Source organism: Sus scrofa, chromosome 9 (assembly GCF_000003025.6).
Source record: "Sus scrofa isolate TJ Tabasco breed Duroc chromosome 9, Sscrofa11.1, whole genome shotgun sequence".
NCBI classification, from domain to species: domain Eukaryota; kingdom Metazoa; phylum Chordata; class Mammalia; order Artiodactyla; family Suidae; genus Sus; species Sus scrofa.
This window is the reverse complement of record NC_010451.4, coordinates 31,097,194-31,112,584: the sequence shown is the minus strand read 5'-3', so window position 1 is coordinate 31,112,584 and position 15,391 is coordinate 31,097,194. Positions and strand designations below refer to the sequence as shown.

General features: G+C 34.3%; 1 protein-coding gene across 2 annotated transcripts in view; it reads right to left on the bottom strand.

Moving 5' to 3' along the window:
* The window catches only part of CNTN5 (contactin 5), a 1,210,258-nt gene that overhangs the window by 357,276 nt on the left and 837,591 nt on the right, over positions 1-15,391 (bottom strand). For both annotated transcript variants that reach the window (XM_003129801.6, XM_021102337.1), the window contains exon 7: positions 5,931-6,026. In XM_003129801.6, coding sequence (XP_003129849.3) covers positions 5,931-6,026 — 96 coding nt within the window. The remainder of the gene's footprint in view (positions 1-5,930; positions 6,027-15,391) is intronic.

Here is a 15,391-nt window from a genome sequence, read left to right as displayed (position 1 = left end):
ATCTCAAGACTTCTCTTACTGAGCAGCTCTGCCTTACTCTTTCTACACTTAACCTGTCTCTTCAGCAAGAATTTTTGACTCAACTTCCCCAAGTGTTTTTCAAAATTCTTCTAATTAATTGACAAAAGCACTAAGTTTAATTCACTATTTCTCAGTATGATTGTCATCTCAACTTTAATAAATCCAACCATTCAGGTATCAGATTTTTTTTTTGGCAAAAAAAAAAAAATTACATTTTATTCTTCCATATTGATGGTATGAATCATGTTTCATTTATCTCTTCTATAATTCACAACACCGTAATGAGAAAAGGGTAAATGTTTAAAAAAAAAAGTTTTCTTACTACATAGCTGATCTATTTTTCCTTGTTCTTGTTTATGATTTCTTAAAGTTTCTGATAGTTATATACAGGCTAAAAACCTTAGCTAATTTTTTAATTTATGAATATTATGCATATATTCACTCAATAAATATTTTTGAGCTCCTACTCTGTGTCAGGCTCTGTGCTAGGCATGGGGTTCAACACTAAACAAAAACTATAAAAAAATCTATCCTCATGGAACTTATATTCTAATTCAAGAAGAAATATAGTGAATAAACAAGTAAGTAAATTTCTACATTGTATTGAAAGTGATCAGTAGTATGGAAAAAAAGGAAGAAGAGGAAAAGGAAAGGAATTGTGGGGAGTGCATATCGAAAGAGGAAAATTAGGGAAGATTTTACCAAGAATGTAAAATCTGAAGGAAGATATGAATGCAAGGGAGTGAGCCATTCATACACCTGGCAAAAGAGGAAACAGGCATTGAGAAGAGCAACTGCAAAGGCTTTGAGGCAGCACCATTCCAGTAACTTGTGGAACATCAGGGAGACCTATATGATGACATATGAGGAAGCAGGAGGAAGAATAGTAGATGAGGTCAGAGAGATTACGTGGAGCCAAATGGTGAGGACTCTCCTGGTCACTGTAATGAATTTGCCTCTAACTCTGAATGAAATGGTGTATTAGTCAGCTTGGGCTGCCATAACAAAAATACCATAGACTGGGTGGCTTAAACAAAAGAAATCTGTCTTCTTACAATACTGGAGGCTGAAAGTCTGAGATCAGGATATCAGCATAGTTGGTTTCTGGTAAGAGCTCTATTTTTGACTGTCAGATAGCCACTTCCTCACTATATTCTCACATGACGGGGGTCGGGACAGGGGAGAGTGAACTCTGATATCTCTTTTTATATGGGCACTTACCATGAGGGCTTTCCCCTCAGGGCCTTCTATATACCTAATTACTTCCCAAAGAGTCCCATCTCCAAATACCATCACACCGGAGGTTGGGGCTTCATATGAATTTTAGGGTAACTCAATTCAGTCTTTAGAAGATTGGAAGTTTTGGGAGAGTACTGGACAGAGGAGTGACATGATACATTTAGTTTTGAGGAATCACTCTTAGCTACTATGTTGAGACTAGATTTAAAAAAAAAAAAAAAAAGATAAAGGCAACAGTGAGAGAGATTTGTTAAAATGCTATTGCAATAACCCAGGTAAGAGGTGATGGTAGTTTACACTAGAGAACTAGCAGTGGAGGGTATGAGAAATGGTCAGATTTGGGATAAAATTTTAAGCAGGGCCATTAAAATTGCTGATGCTTTGTATGTGTAATAAGATAGAAAGTGAGAAGTTAAGAATGACCCTAAAGTTGATGAATTATAATGAATGGAATTGCCATGAATTCCAGGGGGAAAATACCTCGGATTTGAGTTGAAAATACAACCAGGAGTTCAGTTTTAGTCATGGTTAAGTTTGAGTTGCCTGTTAGCTGTCCAAATGTCAGCTTGGAGGTTGGATATACAAGCTATTTTATGGTTGGAGACATACATTTGGGAGATGTCAGAATTTGTAGCTTATTGTGAGGTGAAATTTAAGGGCATGGGGTATATTAAAGAAAGACATTCAAAGACTGATACTTTGGGGACCGCAAGATTTTGAGTTTTTAGAGCTGGGGCAAAATCATTACAGGAGATTACAAAGTAATGAAGAAGGAAAGTAACAGCATGTGGAATCCTGCAAGAAAGTATTTTATAAAGGAAGAAGTGACTAACAGGAAGACTGCAAATAATCTAAATGTCATCAAATGAGGAAAAGAAATAACAAACTACTGATAAATGCTACAATATGGATGAACCTTAGAAATATTAAGCTAAATAAAAGAAGCCAAACACACACACACAGCACAGCACAGCACAACTGTTTAATTCAATTAAAACAAAATTCGTAGAAAAAGCAAAAATAGAGACAGAAAGTATATCAGTGATTGCATGGGGACATGGATAGAAATGCCTTTGTGAAATAATGGAAGTTCTATGACTGGATTTTGGTGGTAGTCGCACAATTGTATTAAATTTATGCAAACTCATTGAACTGTACACTTACAATAGATGAAATTTCTGGAATAAAAATTGGATCTCAATAAATCTGTTAAAAATTAATGGAAGAGACAGGGAGAGTTCAGAGAGACCTAAAGAGACATAAAGACAGCATTGGAATTAAACTGGATAGTGTATGTGCAGACAAAGACTTTGAAGAGTGTTGCTAGAGAGGGGAGCAGAAAAATATAGTAGCTGAAGGATGACAGGAGTCAAGAGAGGTTTGCTTTGCTTTGTTTTGTTTTTAGGTGGAGGAAGGGAGAGTATCGCTGCATGCTGATGGAAATGGCCCAGAAGAGAGTAACATCTCTGGTGAAAATGTAGAAGAGAGAAAGGAGAATTACTGAAGTGACTGCTTTAAGTACATCAGAAAGGATGAATTACACTGCACAAGTTGAGGGCTTGGCCTTGGAAGCCCAGCAGTGCATCTATACTAAAAAAGCAAAGTTAGGGGAGTTTCCATGTGGCCCAGGGAAATGAATATGATTAGTATCCATGAGGATGCAGGTTCCATCCCTGGCCTTGCTCAATGGGTCAGGGATCTGGCATTGCCATGAGCTGTGTTATAGGTCGCAGATGCGGCTTGGATCCTGTGTTGCTATGGCTGAGGTGTAGGCCTGGCAGCTGTAGCTCTGATTTGACCCCTAGCCTGGGAACTTCCACATGCTGTGAGAATGGCCTTATAAAGGGAAAAAAAAAAAAAAAAAAAAAAAGAAAGAAAGCAAAGTTAGAGTGTCAATACAGATCTTAATGAGTGTGATTTGGTGATGAAGGCTTATGGATGTCATCTTCTAATTGCTTTCTTTACACAATGAAATGTATCAGCTGAAAATGAGAAAGGAAGAAAATTTGAAGGATGAGAAACACATTGAAGGTTTGATAAAATTACAGTAAAAGCACTAGGTTTTGTTTTTTTCCCTTAATTTCCGGTTAGCATAAGTGCACTTGAGATGCGTAGTTTGGATTTTAAATTTAGACTAGTCTGCAAAACTCTCTATTCTTTTACGGTCATACTAAGCTGAGTAGTTTTGGGCAAGCAGTGGCTGAAAAATGAATTTACATCAGGATTAGGGTTTTGCTGACTGTCAAGTCAGTGTGATGAAACAAAAGAGCGATGAAGAAATGAAGGCTGTATGCAAGAAAATTATAATGATTGAAGGAGAAAAGTGAAAATCAAAGAAGGGGAAGAAGGATGGAAAGGAGATAAGATCAATTATTTGTAGACTTCAAAGAGGTTAAAGGATTCTGGGACTCAAGGTAGTAGAAGCAGTGAGTGGAAGACAGTTCATGCTAGTTAGAGAACAGATGTTTGCAAGTGTGGTACTAAAGAGATTGTAGTGGTTGGTAATATCAAGTGGCTAAGACTGATGGTAAAACAAGACCACTGGAATGGAGAAAAGGTGAAATCTTTGGGAAATGAAAAGGAATGACCTGGGAGAGTGTAAATAAATGGCTGCAACAACATGTATAGAACCTGATGACTTGTTATTTTTTAAATTGAGGGTTTTTTTTTGTTGTTGTTGTTGTTGTTAAGGAGGAATAAGGGAGAATGGGCAATGAGGAGAAAGGAGGTTTAGGTGCCATTCTTACTCTGAATGGCACATAAAATTTGGCAGAGTAACTCTAGCCACAACTTTAGAGGCTGCAGTGGAAGCCATGTCTTCTGGGGATATGAAAATTTCAATTAGAGCCAGAACAAAAAAGCTAAAGATACACTAGAGGGTTTCGCTGATCAGGGGATAATGACCCATCTAGTAAGTGTTAGACATTGTTCTGGATGCTGAGTTACTCCAGTTATTTTGCAGCATGCAAACACTTTACTATGCTAATATGGATGTTTGAGTAGGTCATTTGGCATGACACTTCAAAGGAAGTACCTAGTAGAATATAACCTCTCCTACGACTGTAAATTATATCATCAGTCTAATAGTTCTTAGGATATATATACAATAGCAAGCAGCTGTTTTTATTCCTGTTGATCTCAGAGATCACATTTTTATTTAATTAGTTAATTGTATCTTATGCTTACCATATATGGAATTCATTATTCTCTTTTTTCCATTGGAAATCTCCAGTATATAGTTTTCTCTGCCAATCGGATAATTTGTCTATGTGTAATCTTGTAGTTTTGCTCTGTATATTATCCTCTCTCATTTCATTCTTTAAACACATGTTCTAAAGTCTTGCAATATAGATTGCACCTCAGAAAAATCTGACTTTTTCCCCCACAGTGGTCACAGAATATTGTTAAGTCCTGTAAGTCTGAAGATGAACACTTTCAACCTCTGAAGAGCCTGTTTCCTTCCCTCCCTCTCCTCCCCCATCTTCTATTCCTTTTTTCTCTAACACTTATTTATCTGATACTTCTCTTCAAACCAAATTTAATACCCCAATATTATATTTAATGTGTATTAATTTAAGCCTACTAAAATCTATTTTAAAAAAGGTAAACTGCATGCAGATAAAATTAGATATATTTACTATAAAATTCACAATCTGCTTACAGAAGGACAGGAGTGACTGAATCAACACATAGGAATTAGGTTGGTCCAACTCAGAAATTATTCCTCAAGGAAACTTTTAAAAAAATGATTAAGGTGTTATTGTAATTTATGACAAAAATGATTTATGGAGAATTGAGCCCCAATACTACAAGAATTTCGCAACCTAGAAACATGTATGTTTTTCACTCTAGACAAAGAAGAAAACTTGATTGAAATACCAGGATCCTGAATTCTGTTTCCAGTTAACTCTAAGGTCTTTATTATTTCCTGAAAATAAACAGAGATTTGATTCTCTCTCTCTTTAATTGATGCTGGCCTTTCTTTGATTGTATTATAGCAAAACTACGCTGAGGTACAAATAAGTACTCATCTCAAATTATAGGACTCAAACAAAATATGTGTAATTATCTGTGAGCTGGCAAAAGGGAAGATAAGTAATCTGAGCACAGTGTATTATTCTGTGACTCCAGACTCCAAGAAGTACTTACCTATTACCATGACTTTTGCAAGCATGATCTCAAGTAGCCAGAAAATAACAAGGCCATTATAGTTTTGTATGAAACTCAAAAAAAATATTTCTTAGCCATTTTTGTTCCAGTATGATAAAGAATACCATAAACAATCCAGTCTCCAGCTTATCTTTCGAAACACGATGCACACTGGTATTCTGTTAACTCAATTCTGACATTCCAAATAATTTTGAAAAGTTTTTGCTCTGTCAGCTATCACCTTCCTCTTGCTCCAGGCAATCTATTCCTCACTGGTGGCAGGGAAAGACATAACCAGGACAATCCATACTTAGAATGGCAATAAAACAGTCTTATCAGAGGAGCTCAGTCTCCTGTGACATTTAGAGCATATGAACTTTAATTACTAATCTGGTACTCTGATACACTTCAAGAAAACCACGCACATTTCACCTGGATTTTTCCCAGTCAATGTCCTATTTAGAAGAATAAACATACAGTAAAAGATAGCAGCAGCAATAGAGAATGGGATCCGACTGTACCTGGTGAATGAGGCGGAGGAGAGCACATCAGAACAACTCCCTGGCCTTCCCTCACAGAGACTGCACTTCTTGTCCGGCCACTAAAATTTCCCAGATCTGTCAACATAACACAGCATTTAGATTCAAGGCAAAAAGGAGTTTAAAGAATTACTACTTCTGTAACTTGTACTTACTTTTCCATCATCATCCAGAAAAGGTTTCTTTGTGTTTGTCAAGGGACGGGGGGCTTTAACAGTAAATCTATACCATCCAATTTTAAATACCATCATTTTCAGATAATACACACACTCCTAATTTCTATGTGCAGAACATGCAAGTTGCCAAAGTAGGAGAAAATTAAACAATACATTTATAACATATTAAATGCTTATTTTTATAATAGTTCCTACATTATTATTTTTTTCACTACTTATCAAACACATTCATGCATAGTGATATGAGAAATGGAAGGAGTTAGGGGTGCCTGGTGTCCAACTTGTTGCCTCATTATCTGTCGTGCTAGGAATGGTGTGTAAAATCAAGAATGAATTTGACAAATTAGAGAGACTTGTGTGAAATACAATATGTATATAAAGTGTTCCATAAATAACAGTGAAAAAAGTCATGTTACTTTAATTTTATGGATGCCTGGAATGGTATGTACAAATTAATTATACTCATCCATTTGCTTACTCCAGAAGTATAGTAACATACACTCACTTGTACGCTTACAGGACCAAGGCATTGATTGGGGTTCCATTGTCTTTCCTTAAATTATGTTTCATTTGCACAATTTAAAAATAGTTTCCTAAAAATAAAGTGGCCTTAAAATGATATTTATTGTTTGTATTTCCATTATTGTTTAATAACCTATTCATAACTCAGAACATACTTTTCCTTTTTCTTGAATTAGGTTGATCAAAGAAATGTCTTTTAGAAGAGTTTCTTGGGGAGTTCCCGTCGTGGCGCAGTGGTTAACGAATCCGACTAGGAACCACGAGGTTGCGGGTTTGGTCCCTGCCCTTGCTCAGTGGGTTAACGATCCGGCGTTGCCGTGAGCTGTGGTGTAGGTTGCAGACACGGCTCGGATCCCGCGTTGCTGTGGCTCTGGCGTAGGCTGGTGGCTACAGCTCCGATTCGACCCCTAGCCTGGGAACCTCCATATGCCGCGGAAGCGGCCCAAAGAAATAGCAGCAGCAACAACAACAACAACAACAAAAAGACAAAAGACAAAAAAAAAAAAAAAAAAGAAACAGACTATTTGATCATGAAAGTAAAATAAATTATAAAAAAAAAAAAGAAGAGTTTCTTGGAAATAGGTGTTCAATATTTATATAAATGAATATTGCCCTGTAATTCCCAATTCGTAAAATCATGTTTCTTTGGTGAGGAATGCTTCTTAAAAATGTTCTGCTTTTCCTTTCATTATTCAACAATAATAAAATAGATTTTTTGAAACTTTTCAACATTTCATGCTCATATAGTATGTTTTACAGTAATACAGTGTAGATCCTCAAATTTAATGTTTGTTAATCTGATAGATGATGAAAGTAAGCAGTTAGGAAAATTAACTTTAATATTCAAAGAGGGATCCTATAACTTTTTTTTTTTTGAGAGATAGGTTACAATTTACTTACTATTTACAATCAAAGCTATTAAAATACATTCAAAACCATGAAGAACTAATGAACGGTAAAGGCATAGTGAATAAATTCATATTCATTATTGAAGAAAGTGTTTAGGATTTTACACACAAATTCTGCTCTTCATTGTAAATAGTTAAGTTTTCATAATGTGGCAAAACAAAAGAGAAAGAATTATTTCAGTTCTACTCTTGGCGATTTGAAGACATACACACTAACATCTAAAGAAAATCAAGTTAATTCATTTTTAAATATATAGGACTCATGGCCTTAAGTTCATATGCATTGATCCTTAAGGATAGAAGCTGTCTTTTTCTCCAAAAAATGATCTCAAGCTGAAAACAAAGCATGGCAATATTTTTCATTTGATTTCCTTCAACTACTCCTAGAAACAAAGCACAGTGAGGCAGTGATTGTAGTTGGGCTATAATATCTCTTTAGAGATTATACAGTTTTATTTTTCTCTTTTCATCCTCATTGAATTTATAAAGTCTAGAAAGCTATTTGGATATCAGTTTATTTTAATTGAATTCCTTAAATGTTTTCTGAAAAGTATACTTGTAGCTTCCAATACTCTTACTAATACCCTTTACACTGTGCTTATTATGACATTTCAAAGTAACCTATTGTAGTTAAAAATATTTGAATAGAAAATAGTCTTAAATTAATGTCTATTTCTGATAAATTGAAGTACAAGCATGGCCTAGAAATTACACACAAAAAAGAAAAGAAAATTATAGGATAATTGTGACCTCAATTGTGTTTGGAGATCACAATGACCCAAAAAATAACACTCAGCTGTAATTGCTTTATTTCGTATCATCTGTTAATGCAGGTACAATTCAACATTTCCTCATGGAGTTGTCTCTGTGTCATTATTTCCTAGGAGCTATAACACCAACGGTTCAAAGAAAAACTGATTTTTTTTTCAATTGTCAATAGATGTTTTTTGTTTCACAAGACATAGAAATACTAAAAGAAGCCTGTACTTTCATGGAGAGTGTGCTTTTCTCATTTAAGTTCTCCTCCTAGGGTAAAAAAAAAAGGAGAAAAACATTTATAATGTAAAAGTGGTCCTTGTCAAGTGAGATTCTGATTGATCTGAGACCAGATTGATATGGGGAAAAAAAAAAAAAAAAAAAAAAACCTCTTGGTTGAAGTGGGGGTGGCAACTGGAGAGAATAGCCTGAGAAAAAATATAGCTGGTTATTTTGTTCTGTGATCTGAAAATAGTTAGTTTCTTTGGAGGTAGTCATCAGAGAACTTAGTTTGAGTGCTTATCACATTATTTTAATAAACATCCCATATATCAAGGAGAGAAATGAAAAAAAGAACAAGAGCTTTCATGGATGAGGCTTTGATTATTTTATTGTCACTTATAGAAGGTAAAAAATACCTGTTCCTCTGTTCTATTTTTGCCCTTTAAAGGAAAAAATGATTAAAAATAAAAGTCTTAACACAAGGACTCTAAAATTCAGGTTCGAATTATGAACTGAAATAAACTTATTTCTGTACTTACTATAAAACACATGGACAAATAGACCGATAATATAGAGGAGAAAGTTTGTGATCAAGAGTCACAGAACCTCAGGCTTTGTCTTTTCTCTGATCTTTTTTTCCCAGTTCAGGAGTTCATGCAGAATTAGATAGTGGAGTTTTATCTAGCAATGCAGTTTATAGAATTACTACACCTATTCATCCTGGATGAACTACATACACGAAAAAAGAGGTATACAATAATTTATGTGTCAGAAAGCCTCATATGACAGTTACCATATTCGGGATTTGTGATTGGAAGCATATTAACCATACGTAAGACAAAGCATTTCTTCAATTCACTTAACAAATATTTCTTCATTGCAAATTACACCAAACACTATGCTAGGTGCTGATGATACAGAAAAACTGTAAAGTAAAGATGTAGATACATGAATTAATTGTACCCACTTGGGCCAACTGTCCACAGACCCAGCTCAGAGGAGTCTATGCCGCCAAACAGATGCATGAGTCTAAACCATCATATCTCCAGCTTGTCACAGCTATGAGTTACTAGTACAAACCATGTGTGTGTGCCATGTAGCACTTTATGTTATTCCTTTAAATGTCAGTTGCAAACACATGCACATCAACACATACACACACATACATATACTGCATACATACTTTGAGTTCTTTCCTTCCTTTCTCTTTCCCTCCTCTCTCCCCTCCTTCTTCTCTCCTTCCCTCTCTCCCTCCTTCATTTCTTTCCTTCCTTCCTTCCACCATCTTGCCTGCTTTTCTGACTTCCATTTCTTTTTTTTCCTGCATTTGGTGTAGCTTAGATATATATGTATATAAAAAACAAGATAATACAAGTAGTACACAAATTACAGGCGAAGATAAAAATGGGTGTGGTACTGACATTTGAAAATATTAAAAGATAAAGGGACATAAAGTACTGGATGAATAATAATTACACTAGCTACTAGCGTACTGACTCTATACCTTGTTTCATGGAAAATAAATATTAATTTCTCTATTTGAAAGATTACTAAACGTATGTGAAAAGCAAATAAAAATTTGGCTATGGTCATACAGTTAATAAGTAGTGAGTTGGCAAACAAATTCAATGAGGTTGTTTTTAAAAATGTATTAGGAAAAAGGCAATTCAATGTTAGACCAAGTTTGTTTTAGGAATTTAGAAATCATCTTCATAAGCAACTCCTATTAAAATCATTTTCTGACAGACGGAAAGACAGACATGAAAAAATTAGGGAATGGAAAAGTAATTCATACATTTATTTTGAGAGAGAATTAAATTAGTGTCTTTCAATTCATAGCCATTGATTTGCATATTGAGGATTCCATAAAATACAAGCAAGATTCTTAATAATAATAGTATTTTAAAATAAAAATCAGATTGTTGAATGGTACCTTGACTGAAGGCCATAGTAATGTGAAGCTTTGTGTTTTTGTATTTTTAAGTGTGAGCTCATGAGCCTGTTATCAATTTGTAAGCAGATGAGGCAGAGCATATTATCCCCACTTATTGATGAGGACACTGTCATTCACTAAGTTCAAGTAAAAAGAATAAAAACTCAGTAAGGATTTTTAGTCTCCAAGATGACAAATTCATCTTGGGAACTTGCATGTTTTTAACCTAGAGTTATTCTGGTACTCTTAGAATATTTGATCAATGTGGATTTTAAAATTATTTTCCTATTATATTACACAAAGTAATGCTACAATTCCTTAAAATATTTGTTACAAGTCATCTGCCAATGGAAAAACACATCACCTTTTGAAAATGTTTATTATTTAAGAAAATTAGTCCTTCAAGAATATCAATGGAACTAACTGGAAAAGCTAAGAATTGAATTAAGATACAGCTGGAGACCTGGTGAGGTATATCTAAAAGAGATTTATAGATTATAATGAAACTTTCCTCATTCGCATTCTTTCTTTGACTACATATAATAGGTCATATGAGTAATTTCTTCGTATGGCTTGTCATTTTCACTTTACATATTATCAGGCGCAAATATCCAGCCAAAAGGTTCACTGATTAAGAGAGAACCAAAGCAAACAAGTATATGCGTGCCTTGAAAGAGATGATTTTAGCTATATTATAAGTGGAATAATTAATTTAAATGCTTTTGTAAAAGATAAATTATCCAAAAATGTGGTAAAAATGTGTTTGATTTTGGGGTCTTTTCTTTGGCATCTAGATATGTGTTACAAACAGTGACTGTGAGTAATATATATGGTGAAATAATCTCAAATGTAAGAGTTGTATATAAATTTGTTTAACTAATGTCATGATAGTATAGGAACCCTGGCCGAGGTTTTGTATAAGTTAACTTTCTCCATTCTGGATAAGTAATTACATAAATAGTCCAAAGTGATATCCTTTCCACACTGCTATGAGTGTCTAATACTAAGAATTTCTGTATACCTTGTCTTATTTCTGGTGTGTAAATGTTTGTGTATGTGTGTGTGTGTGTGTGTGTGTGTGTGTGTGTATCTACACACCAGCCAATGCTCAGCCTTAAAATTTCCTGAGACTTTTGATAAATCAAGGCTAATCGGAGTTTGGAAAAAATGTGAACTTAGAAACAAGCAAACAAGGATTATTTATGAAATTTACAGGTACAAACTTTCAGTTACAAAATAAGTGAGTTACAAGTATGAAATGTAGAGTGTGGGGAAAAGTTGATAACTATGTAATATCTTTGCATGGTGACAGATGACAAGGAGATGAATCATTGTGGACATTTTTAAATGTATAGAAATATCAAATTATTATATTGTGTACCAGGAACTAACATAATGCTGTAGGCCAATTACACTTCAAAACAAACAGACTCATAAAAAAAGAGATCAGGTTTGTGGTTTCCTGTAGCAAGGGTTGTGGGGAGGGATTGAAGGCAGTCAAAAGGCATAAAATCCCAGTTTTAAGATGAATAAATACTAGGGGTGTAATGTTTAACAGGATAAGTATAATTAACACTGCTGCCTGCATGCTATATATGAAAGCTGTTAAGAGACTCCTAAGGGCTCTCATCACAAGAAAAAATATTTTTTTTCTATTTCTTTAATTTTATATCTGTATAAGATGATGGTTGTTACCCAGACTTATTATGATGATAATTTCATGATGCAGGAGAGTCAAATCATTATGGCATATAACTTAAACAGTGTTGTTATGTCAATTATATCTCAATACAACTGAAAGAAAAAGGTAAAATGAAGAGAGAATGCCTCACATGAAGGCATTTACATCGGTTTTATTTTTTTAAGTTTACTTTTTATTGTTATTTCCCCCAACACACTTTTTTTTCCCCACTGTACAGCATGAGGACCCAATTACACATACATGTATACATAATTTTTCTCCCATTATTGTGCTGTGTTGTAAGTATCTAGACATAGTTTTCAGCGCTTCACAGCAGGATCTCATTGTTAATCTATTCCAAACGCAACAGTTTGCATCCTTAACCCCAATCTCCCAACTCCTTCCACTCCTCCCCCTCCCCCTGGGGAACCCCAAGTCTATTACATCTGTTTTAACAGACTGTGCAAACTAAAGGAAATACTTGGGTAGTAAGGTTTATCCTGAAGGAGAACAGTTTTTCAAGCCTGGACTAGATGATCTTTAAGAGGCTAAATACTCTATGAATTTAACTCATTGCCTATGATCCTAATTTCAAGCTATCATTGAGAGTCTTTTTTTTTAAATGTGTAATTATATATTACCTATCATTCAGATCTTCTTTCAATCTGCAAACATATTTATAAAATAAATACATACATGTATATATAAATATAAGAATATTTCTAGCTAGTATTCATTGCTATATTCAGTAGCAAATGAGACACTTTTTATATTTTGTATTTTTATTTTGATAATTGACTTTATTAACTGAAATAAAATATTGTTATCAGCAAAAAATATATGCCGTTTATTTACAAGGCTACTTATTTCTGTAGTTCTACGACTGAACTAAGGAAAATAAACATAGGAAAAAGTCTCTGTTCTTCTACTTTGTGTGAACTCAGGGTGGCTCTGTCTGATTTGTAAAATCTAATTTATTTCTATTAATATCTGGAATTTCTGGGACCTTACGGTGTTTTTATAGAAAAAACCCTGTCTGTAGTATATTTTTCCACTCCTCCAAGGCAATTTTTAACTCTACTAGCTTCCACTTGGAACAGCTCTGGACATAACCATTATTTCTTTTCCATATAACTACTAAAAAAAATATAATTGTGAGTTGGTTTTTTAAACAATTTCTTTGACGCTAAATATAAAATTACTCTGAGCACTAAACATTTTCTCAAAGCAATAGGGTTTTCCCCTCCCAAATCCAACCCAGTTCCAAATTACATGAGAATACCTGGATTGGTCTCTTTTGATTTTTGCTTTGGTTATACCAGTACTTTCCATATTTGACGAATGTGTGCATCTGAGTGTTTAATTCTGCCAAATTTGTTTTCAACTGCTGTGCATACCGCAGAGCACTTACAACAGTTCTGGCCCCCTGAGCAAATGCTTTTAAGATGTAAATTGCTTGCTTTCTTGATTCCCTGAGCCATTTGCTGTCGTAGAGTTAAATCAAGTTTCACAGATTGCAATTTTTTTTTTTTTTACAAGCTATAACCTCAACAGTTCTATCTAAATAACTTACACCCTGTTTAATTAAAAAAATCTTAGGGAGCTACTTTATTTCATACCTTAGCTGACTAGTGATCATTTTTCAACTTATCTTAGATCTTTGCTAAAAATCTTGCACCTTGTCTTAGAATAAATCTCTGACCTTGTCACCGTTTTTCTTTTTTTTCCTCTTTTTTTTCCCTTTCTAGCATTCATTTAACTTAGGAAGTTTTAATTTGTGATCTTCATTTAGGCTGAACTAATCTGTAAAGTGGTTTTGGATAATGCTCAAATTTTACTGTGTGCAGCAACTCACATATTGTTCATCATATCAGTAGTGAAAAAACAGCAAGTTGTTTCAGGTCAGAAATGACGTCATTTGCTTTATATCACCTATGCTTAGTTAGTCCAGTGCTTGGTATTCAAAAATTATTGGCTGAATGAATGAATGAATAAATGAGGCAGTTGTTACAAACTGACCTCTCTGTCAAGCACCATTCTCTTCCTATATGATTTATTTCCATGAAACTAGAGGGGAATGTTTTTTAAGGCTGAATACACATTTAAATAATTTGTTAAAAACACTATTTCTTGGGTAAATTCCCATCAATTATATGAAGAAATTCTTTGGATAATAAAATTGGTTTTCACATTAAGCAGCAGCCAGTTCAATATACTAGCATTTTACAATTTTTCATTCCTGTTCTGTAGTTGCTCTAGCTTTTCTGCACTGAAGTACAAGAAAATAGTTCCCTGAAATTATGTAGGGCTGATATGTCTATTTGTTCACAGTACATTTAACTATAAATCTACTATGGCATACGCATTGCTCACATTGCTGAAAGGTATCCCACATAATCTAGTGCAAGGCTTGCAGGCATTTTCTGTAAAGGATCAGATAGTAAATATTTGAGGCTTCGCAGGCCAAAAGGCAAAACGAAGCATATTATGTAGGTTCTGTCATATAATTTCCATGTCACAAAATATTACTTTTTTGACTTTTTCGATCATTTAAAAATGCAAAAATAAATCCTTTGCTTGTGGGCTCTATAAAAACAAAAATTTAGCCTGTGGGCCATAATTTCTTGACTGCTGGTCTAGTCCACTAAATTAGGAAGGACAGGAAGACTTAACAGATAATGTACTACTGCTAGAGAGTCAATGACTTTTCTACATAGCCTGCTCAAGCCATTTTAGAGGACTATGATATTGCACAGTAGAAAAGCTTGGCCTGTAGAATCAGAAAGGCATGGATTTGAATTCTGTCTCTTCCACTTTTTGCCAATGTAGTATTGGACAAACTTTTTTAGGCCTCAGTTTCTTTTTCTGTGCAATAGAAATAATAACACTAAAAAGTATTATCAGAGGACTGTGCTTCCATGTCATCCAGCAGCAGGTTTTAGCTTATAGTTAATCTTCAATAAATGTTAGTTATTGTTATTTTATGTAAAGAGATAGCATATTCAGCCCATATCTAGCATCTGTGTTTACTAAATAGTGGTTCAGTTTTTTCATTAATTCTTCTTTTTCTTTCATTAAACAAATACTCATTGCATTTTTACTAGTTGCCAGGAACCATGTGAGGTACTTACTAATTATTGTTGAATGAATAAACCTTGACTGGTGAGCTGGTTTTAGATATATGAGATAGTAAATCATTCTATGCTCTTGAATAGAGAAGACATGACCAACAATAGTTCTCAAAC